General features: G+C 34.3%; 1 protein-coding gene across 6 annotated transcripts in view; it reads left to right on the top strand.

The window, feature by feature from the left end:
* LOC107002386 (E3 ubiquitin-protein ligase MBR2-like) overlaps nt 1-4,705 on the top strand; it is a 12,267-nt gene extending 7,562 nt beyond the window's left edge. For 4 of the 6 annotated variants that reach the window (XM_015200387.2, XM_015200390.2, XM_015200393.2 and 1 more), the window contains 5 exons: nt 833-2,600; nt 3,078-3,128; nt 3,886-3,981; nt 4,051-4,194; nt 4,307-4,705. In XM_015200387.2, coding sequence (XP_015055873.1) covers nt 833-2,600; nt 3,078-3,128; nt 3,886-3,981; nt 4,051-4,194; nt 4,307-4,438 — 2,191 coding nt within the window. In that variant the 3' untranslated portion in view covers nt 4,439-4,705. The remainder of the gene's footprint in view (nt 1-832; nt 2,601-3,077; nt 3,129-3,885; nt 3,982-4,050; nt 4,195-4,306) is intronic. The other 2 variants (XM_015200394.2, XM_015200395.2) reach the window with 1 other exon arrangement.
* The last annotated feature ends 5,471 nt before the right edge of the window (nt 4,706-10,176 follow it).

The following is a 10,176-nucleotide window of genomic DNA, read 5'->3' as shown; positions in this document are numbered from 1 at the left end:
CCCCCCCCCCACACACACACACACAAAAAAAATCCCATCAGGAGGATCAATAATGTTTCTACTTACCCTCCATCGACTCAAACCCTCAACCTACCGGTTGATGGTGAAGGTATTCAACCACTTGAGCAACCCTCACTTGTACAACTAGATGGAAGTTTTACTGCTTTAAACGTTGCATTATGATATTAAATGTAGCACTGTAGAACTTTAATTTCTTTCAGATAAGCAGAAAAGAGTAGGGCTCACTTAAATCAGTTGCTTCAATGGACTAAACATGTCCTTTGAGCAACTGTGATTATACTGATCATTTAGCAACTCAAATAAATAGGTCTTTATGTTCTTCTATTCATATCATCAAATCCTAAACTTAGGTGTTGACAAATCCTACTTTTTTTATTGGTACATGATTATTAGATAGCGGCACTTGTTTCCATATAGCATAGCTCATTTTGTTCTTCGCTGGCACGTGAAAACTAGAGAACAAATTGAATGATCGTTGTTTGATGAGCATTAATGTGATTGTAGAGTGCTTTCTCACAGTTGTCTTTGTATATGTGTTAATGATTTGCTGCTTGCGGAAATTCTTCAATTCATGATCATCTAATGCTTTGCAGTTGTATTGTGGTTTTTACTCGGATTGTGACCGCTATATACTATGTTGGCATAATTTAAACATATTCTTTGCATACTTGGAAATCAGAATAGATGATCTCTAAGTTGCCAGTTGCTACGTAAACCAATTTCAGTTCTCCATAATTTTTTGAACAGCTAAAACTTTGATTATGTTGTAACCTTTTTGCGCTCTCAACTTCTCTTAATGTGGATTTTTCAGGGGATCCTTCACCGGTGCTCTTAAGGTCCCTGTGTTCCTCAAAATGACCCACATGCAAGGGGACAGAAGTGTTTTGGACTCCTTTCCAGAAAACATTGATCTTAATCAGGGATCCGTTTCAAATAATGCTTCCATGGATGCGACAGCTCCCTGGGATAGCTTTCGGAATCCAGTAGATAATCGATTGTCAAATCCCATGCTTTCTCCTTCTGGAAGAAATCCTAGTTATGTTAATGGTGTTAATTATAATGCTCAAAGCTTTAGTGGCTGGGATCAAGGTGAATCCAGCTCCACTGCTAATTTGCATGACCGAACACGTGGCAGTGACTTGAAAATCGGACAAGGTTGGACTTCTTCATCAAATGATTATGTTATGATTAATCCAAGGTCAGAACGCCGATTTGAACCTTCTAATGTCTTTTCTACAAGCGGTTATGGTGGCAATCATGTAATTGGCAGGCCTCCAAGTGTATCATCAAGCCTTACCTTGGATCATAGTCCAGTAAATTCTAATTTGAGTGGTGGATACAATAATGATGATGGTCCTCTGGTCATGCGAACAAGTGTACCTCCACTTCACAAATCTGATAGGTCGGAAGCGGTGCGTCCTCCGGCTTTCAGTCCATCTGGCAGTGGAACCTTTACAGGTAGTTCTGGTTATTTGACTGGGACAAGTAATGTATCAAGTTCTTCTATGGATAATTGGGGTTCATCTTGCAAGCGCAAAGCCATTGAAGGCAATTCTGGACATTCTTTTGCAGGTGGAAGTTCAAGCTCCAATGCAGGACCTGAGAACACTGTACAGCATAACTATCCAAGTTGTAATAATGCTTCGAGCAGCATAAACAGACTACCCCGCTCTGCAAATATGCAGAATGTTGGTTATCTGGAGAATACTTATCCAAGAAATGGGGTTGGTACAAGTATGTCTGCTTCTGATATATTTCCTCCATTAAGTGCTGGTGGAATTGCAGAAAGCTCTGCAAGAAATTTTGGTGCTATAGCAAATCTTGTGAATCAGGACCTCATTACATCTGGTTTACTACCGATTGGCGCTACTGTAGGGCATTCTAGTGTCAGCCCTGCCCATGTGCCTCCTGGATCTGCCTCAGTAACAAGCTCTTTGGACTCGAGACAACCATTTTCACAGCCAATGAATTCAGGTAACCTTGGAAGCCAGTCTCACATGATGCAAGTTCCTGGTTTTTCTAGAGGTTTTCACTCGCTTCCCTGGGAAGCATCTCCTAGTTCACGAGGCGGTAGTTCATCAATGATTTCTGGCGATAGAGGTGCTTCATTGGGAGATGAATCTAACTTCAGTACTGTCAGAAATAATGGGGAGTCCCATCCATTTGTTCCTGAGACAAGAAATATGGTACTTGACCCCACAAATTGGAGCTTAGCTACTGCGAACGCAAGCTCTTCTAGAAATATTCCTAGTTCTGCAGTGGGTCCTGGTTCAAGAGCACGTAATTCTCCTACTGCATGGGCTAATCAGAATTCAGCAACTACTAGCTATGATGGATTACCAGAATTTGCTCCTTGGGTTCTCTTCCCATCAGGTGAGCCCGAGTCTGGAAGTCAGAGAGGTCGTTCTTCTCTGCTACCTTCAGCTGCTTCTTCCTCAGAGGATCCAGTGATGTCTTCCCGATATGGTAGCCGGGGTAACCGTCAACCACATCTTAGATCGAGTTTGATGGTTGATCCAGGTGATGATGTAGATGGTTGGCGTGCTTTAGCTGCTGATGTTGAGGGTCGACACAGACTGGTATGAAGGTTGCTTTCCATAATGATTTCTAAAGCTGTTGTGTTTGGTATATAGAGGTGTCTTAACTTGGTTGTCTTGTATCTGGCATGATTGATGTAGAGATATTTGATCCCATTGGTATTTTATCCTCCCGAAGACTTCTTTTAGTTTATTGCCTTTTTTAAATAGATTTATATCCAGTTGGATTCGTTTGGTCAATGAATTTAAAGTGGCTTGTTAGCACTCATCAATGATCTTTTTAGGCTAAACAGCAACCAATATGCTATGGTTTTACCAATAACCGTGTTTGCCATGCTATGTGGTTTGCCCAATCTATGAATTTGATTTGTAATGGTTCACCACTTATGCAGCTATCCTTGTTAATTCTACATGTCTTGATTTTGAGTTGCTCTAGACCTGCCAATAATTTCCACTTCCCTTGCCGAATTGGAGACTTTGTCAGTGCTGATTAATCTTTTCTCCACTTATGTTCAACAGATTCGTCAAGTCCTGAATGCCATGCGGAGAGTCGAGAACTTGAGATCAGAGGTTTCATCTCAATCCTTATAATAATCCAATATATTTAGCAGAAATGATTTGCAGCTTGTTATCTGAAATTGTGTACATACATAGACTTTTAATTCTTTTCAAAACGCTGAAAGTTTGAAAACAATACTAACACTTTTAAGCTGTGCTATGTTAGCTTTGGTGAGAAAGGTAAGGATTATATGGCCTGCATAAAGAAATGGATCTTGGGCTTTACTCAACCCCAAATTCTAGCTCAAGAGGTGAGCATTGCCCAAGACCATGTAAGGATATAGATTTGCCTCCCACCCAGGGATGTGGGACTTAGCAGCCTTCATGGTAACATTATTGCCTGGATGAGGAAAAAAGACTTGTCATTATTTCTGATCGAGTCAGTTGGAGTTTTCTAATTATCAAAAGAAGAAAGAGCGAGTTTGAATTTCTGGTTGCAATTTGGATGGATAAGACGTTTTAAGTTTTCGGAGCCATTTTTTAACTAGTCTCGATGACAAGATCAAATTGCATCTGATTTTTCATTATAAAGGTTCTAATTCTTGATTCCCTGTTAGAAGAGAGCTCTCTTGGTGCAGTCTTCCTCTTCGGACAGGGTCCTTTTTCAACCCTTCATCCTTTATTAAAAATGCTCATTACCTGATCCAAGTGCTAAATTATGAACTTGTTAGTGCTAGCCAATTAGAATAGCTCAATTTTGCTTGGCTACTTTATTTGCTGCTTCTTACTGATGAAGAATTTATGGTGACTTTTGTGGGCACTTTCTCAGGATTATATGTTGGTTGATCCATTTATCAATGGAGTTGCTGAGTTCCATGATAGGCATAGGGCCATGAGGCTCGACGTTGATAATATGTCCTATGAGGTAATGTAGTTAAGTTTTGTTTTGACTAAATTTCTAGATGCTTGTCTCACTGATTGCTTCGTCCGTTAGGAACTATTGGCTTTGGAAGAACGTATAGGAAATGTAAATACAGGCTTGAGTGAAGAAACCATTTCAGTCAATATGAAACAGCGGAAGCATGGGTCTTTACGTGGACAGTCCTCATCCAACTTGGAACCTTGCTGTATATGTCAGGTAAGAATCTTATCTGATGTTTTTATACATTACTAGATAATAGTTGTCCCAGAACAACCTTTTTGGCTGATTTGTTAGCTAAAGTTTGTCCTATTTCGTGTACTAAAATCAGGAGGAATACACATCTGGAGATATCATGGGCATTTTGGATTGTGGGCATGAATTCCATACTAATTGCATTAAGCAGTGGTTGATCCTGAAGAATACCTGTCCCATATGTAAGATGACTGCCTTGAAAACTTGAAAGAATTACCTGCAACAGCTATTTTTTTCGTCTTCTATTTCCTCCCCGTTCTAGTTAAGAAGACGGTGAACGAACACACAAATAAGGGAAGTTCTTGTGTCAACTTAGTAATACTATACTATGGCTCCTGGAAAATCTTTCTCATGATGGAACCAAAGGAGTTGTAAGTAAAAATATTTGACATTGTGTTGAGGGAATTATTTAAACCTTTATCTTTTTCTGTGTTGCATAGAGTAATACATCACTAGACCAAAGACCAATTTTGGAGGTGATATTGTCCCTTTCTTTGTTTGTTTGAGAGTCTTAACATGACACAAATATCACAGATATTCGAACCATAGCTTCAACATAGATCACATGATCATACCCAACAACACACAAATAGGCGGTTACCACCACATTATCACAAAATCGTGAATAGCACCAAAAGCAGTTCATATATCACATTTTTGCTATCGTACAAGAATACCCCTTTCTCCATGGTTCTCAAACAATACCAGACTGTTCCGAAACCAGAGTTTCTAGAGTCGCGATTCGTTCTTTTCCCTTACCATCTTTACCTATGTAAATTTTAACACAAACATTTCCAACAATTTATCATCAACCCATCTTACATAACCAAGTTATTCCCCTTCTTTTGTCGACACTTCTACAAAATCCAACAAATTACAGTTCACACACAGGCAGCTATTCAAGCAATGCAATATATATGATTGCAATTATCAAACTTTATCATTAAATTAAATCAGGTGCATTATAATTATTTGCACCATGTATTTATGCATTCATATGACCCTTAATGCAATATGTAAACTTTTCAGAATGCTTCATTGTTCCCTAAAGATTAAATGTAGACGTCAATGCATCAATTCATAAGATTCTATTTGACATTTGCTCTTGTATTGGGAGATTGGTAATCTGAGCTTTGATATTCAATTGTCACGATCTGATTCATTGTGTCATGCATGCACCTACTCTATCACCTAGATAAGAGAACCCTTATCACCAAATTTAAATTGGAAATGCGGAAGTAAAACAAGCATGATATATTGCCTTAATAAAATGAAAAAGCTAGTCTCAATTTCAATAGAGAACTTTTGAAGAATACACGAAAATCCTCCCAGGGAAAAGAAAATTTTTACTGTAGGAGAGGTACAAGTTGTATTAGTTATGTGAGGCTCAACTAATTCTTTGTACTTGTACCTGTTTGTATTGTTAGTACTTTTATTTATCCTTTTGTTATCTGAACTCCCGAACTCATTTAAACTCAACATGTTGAACCCTTTCAACTCATCGTGACTCTCAATCACGATGACGTCACATTTCATGTCAGATAAAATTTGCCACATAATTTTTTGTTCTTATAATAATTTCTTTTTGGACGAAAAATCATAAAGTTTTGATGCACATTTTAGAAAATAAAATTTAGATTTGTTCTTTTAAATTAAATTTTGGGTCTCATTATATTATCTGTCATTTTCACCGGTGAAATGGCTCAATCGCCGGAAAAAGTTGTCGCTGCCACCACTCGCCGGCGAGACTAAAATACTCTCTCCCTCATCTGTATCCATCTTTGTCTCATACTTTCACCATTTTCTTACTTCCTCTAACCTCCACAAATTCAAAAATCATAAGCCACTGCATCAGCCTCGTCCCCTCTCCACTGTCTTCTTTTTTCCGTACCATCGACGACTCATATGAACCATCAGGGATCCCCTATGCTCTCCCTCCTCTTTGGCGTACTAGAAGGCCGGAAAATTTGTCGCTGCCTCCGGTGTACCTCGCCGCCTCTGGTGTACAGGACCACCTAAGAGATGAAAGAAAGAAAAACAGAGGGTTGGACAAAAATGAAAATGGCTGAAAAAATATAATAACTAGTACTACAAACGCAACCTCCCTCTTCCTTTTTCCCCCTTTCCCCTTCTCTCAGTTTCACAGGTCTTTGGATAATCAAGAATGGTGACTACAGGGAAGTAATCGAAGAGGACCCATGAGAGCATCACCAGTAAATTGGCTCTCGTAATGAAGAGTGGAAAGTATAATCTAGCCAAATACATTATGATTTAATTATAGATCAATTTCCCTCGATAAATTTGCATAAAAAAAGTGACGGCTGAAAAAAAAGAAGGTTGTTAGGTCAAGAAAAAGGTTTTTCTTTTCTTTGTAAGTTTTTTACGTTACTCTTTAATTTTAAATATTTTTAAAATTCAAATATGATATTCCCTTACTTTAATAGGCGTTTGGTCTCACTCTCTTGCCAACTCAACCATATTAATGTCACATAAGTATGGTCAATGGTCAGAGAGGTTTGATATATTGTGTTTTATTAATTGTCAGGGTTCAGTTGGTAAAGTATTAAGTAAAAGGGTTCATAATACAAACTCATACAAATATAGGGGTACAACAGACCATTTTGCCCTTCAAAAATTAGGAAGAAAGAGAAAATATAATTTAAAATTAACATGACCCAATAAAAAAAGTATAAATTTTGTATATAACATTTTTTGTAGTAATATTTTCAAGCTATAGAATTAGATTTTGAGTTTCAATATATAATATTTAATATCTCAAGTTATAACATATTATTAGAAAAAAAGGTTTGATATAAAATAATTGTAAACATTTGTTTTTCAAATAAAAAAAATGTTTATGTATTAATTTGTAAGTAGCACGATTTGTGGAATTTAAAATAATTTGAATTAATAATGGATAATTAACAAATTATCATTTATTAAGGAATTCAAAAAATATTAAATTATTCAGTTTTCTTAAAACACTAAAATTAGTTGTAGTCAAATCAAAATTTGATTTCCCCCCCTTTTTTCTCTCTATAGCGTTTCTCATTCTTCATTTTTTTACAGAACGTAATTCCTTTTTTTTTTGACCGATTAAAGTATTTTTTTGCTGTTACAAAGATTGTGATTTGTTGTGATGGATAACAATTTATCAATATTAATTAAACATGGTGGATAATGAGATCCGTCATGTTGATATTTTATTATAGTTTTCAGATTTGTTTTTAGTAATCTCTGTTAATAATATAGTTTTTAATGTTTTTGTTTCATAACACACATGGTTGATTAAGTTCAGGGGGTAATAAGACCTTAGTATAGTATAAATGTGTCTCTGAGATTTTGGGCATAGGTTGAGGGGGTAATTGTGCATTATCCCTTTATTAAAATTAAAAATATGAGTAAAAGTTGTTTTCTGAAAATATAAAACAAATTGATATTATAGTGTGTTATTTTGTATTTCAAAAACATTGTATTAAAAGTGTTGTAAGAATGTATGATAATTGTTTTTTTATTTGGTATTTGTATTTTGTTATTTGTGGATATATGTAATATTAATAGAATTGTTGGTGAGAAAAGCGTAAAAAATTGGTAAAAATGATGTTAGTTGTCTGAATTGCGTATTAAGATTGTATGAAATATGAAATGTTAGTTTGTTTGGCTGTTTTTAATTTGTAATGTAATGTTTGTATTTTTTTGACATTTATTGCATGAAATGGGTACTATTTTGGTTTGAAATATTTTTTTTGTTGTTGTATGAATTGTGTATGAAATATGAAATATGAAATATTATTGTGTATGAATGATTTCTGATTTGGGTTGTATGAAATTTTGATTTGTATTAATGGTGTTGTAATGATTATACTAATTGTTATTTTATTGTAATTAAACAGGGAGATATGTCGATTTTCAGATGGAGGGGATCATATACGATGCGTCTAGTCTTTATATGGTCTAGTTAGTGCAATAACATGGCAACTTAAGGTAGATGTTAATATAGACAATATTGAGATAAGATATATAGTTAGTGATAGGTGTCCACATGTTAATATTAAAAAAAAATCTTGATTTTTACTTTTTGTTACACAACATGTTTTGTTTTATGGAATGAATTCGGAATCGTTAATATTTGAGTAGTTATGATTTCTTAATATTGTTCAACTATAACTAATATTGAAACACACTTTATACCAATTATACAAGAATCATACATAGTTCATATAGAGTTCATACAAAAATCACATATATGGAAGAACTATTTAAACATATAATTGTACAATGAAATTCTTGTTAATGTAGTTCATACATAGATCATACATACTTTGTACAAAGTTCATATGGAGTTCATACAAAAATCATATATATGGAAGAACTTTTTAAACATGTAATTGTACAATAAAACTCTTGTTAAATTGGTTCATACATAGATCATACATACTTCGTACAAAGTTCATACATATGGATAAAAAATATATGATATTTGTCATACTAAAGCGATAATAAATGAAAAATGTGATGTCATGTTCATACTAGTAGTAATCACACTTCATACCTATTTCATCAAGATAATAATCAAACTGCATACATAATCAATAATTGAAGAAAGATTCATATAAAAAAGGCTCAAGTCATCTGCAGCCAATCAAAGTTGTCTGCATAATTCATTTAGACAGCTCAACTAATCCTTGTGCCAATTGAACACTTTATTTGTTCAAAAGTCATTTCTATTAGACACAAAATGATGACATGGCAAAAAACGTGTAATTCACTTTGTTTGAGCACGTCAATTTATTAAAAATAATATTTTTCCTTTTTTTCCCTTAATTTATACCCCTAAATTAATTTTAAAAAAAATTAATTAACAAAAAAGAAGGACAATCGTCTTCTTCCCTCTTTCTATCATATTATTCTTTCACCATTTTTATCTCTTCTTTTTTTACACAGGCACGCACACCACACTCCCTCCACCTCTCTTTCTCTCACCCTCATTGTTCTTTCATGTTTTTCTCTTTTTTCTTATATCGATTTACGTCTCAAATATCTCGAAGATGTTTCATTTACAATGATTAAAAAAATATGAATAGATTTTTTTGTGCAAAAGTCTGTTAATTTTTTTTTCAATTCTAATAAATAGTTTCTAATTTATAAAAGATGGAGGCAATGAGTGAAAATTTTTAATGCTATCGAAATGAAAGAGAATGCATATTTAGCTTGAATAGACAACAACAGTGTGTCATTGTAGTGTTGATACCAATGGAAGAGAAGAAAGAGATGGATCGACGCCGGCTCCATGGAAAATCAGAAATGGGTATTTCTGAAGAAGGAGGAGGAAAGTGGGGAGGGGGGAGACTTTAATTAAAAATAGATTTTTTTTTTAATATTTTAAAATGCATTATGAATTAATTAAATAGAGGTTTTTTTTTTTAAAAAGTAAATATAATGTCACGTGTCATCATATTATTGGTAAAACTATTATAAGTTCGCATTTGAGTTACACGCGTTTTTATTTTTCAATTGATTGTCAGTTTGTGTCAAATAGGTATAAATTTTTTAAGGTTTAAGTGTTCAATAGGTACATTCCTTAGTTGAAGTGTTTAAGTGAAATATGAGGACAACTTTAAGTGGGTGTGGATGACTTAGGCCTACAAAAAAGCCAACAAATTAAAAATGTAATGTCATGCCGATACAATTAGTAATCAGACTTCATACATATTTCATCCAATAATGGTATATTGACAAACCATTGATATACTATCATGAAATTGAATAAAAAATTAGATAAAAGATTAATACATAGTTTATACGTATTTCATTAAATGAAATTGTTGCATTTTGAAATGAAGCTTTTACTTTGAACTATTGAATGCATATGGTATGATTTATGTATAACCCAATCTTTAATTCATATGAAGATGGTATAACTGGAAAAAAACATATGATATTATA

This window comes from Solanum pennellii, chromosome 10, assembly GCF_001406875.1.
Source record: "Solanum pennellii chromosome 10, SPENNV200".
NCBI lineage: Eukaryota > Viridiplantae > Streptophyta > Magnoliopsida > Solanales > Solanaceae > Solanum > Solanum pennellii.
Note: the sequence above shows the minus strand (reverse complement) of the source record. Positions and strands in the feature narration are given on the sequence as shown.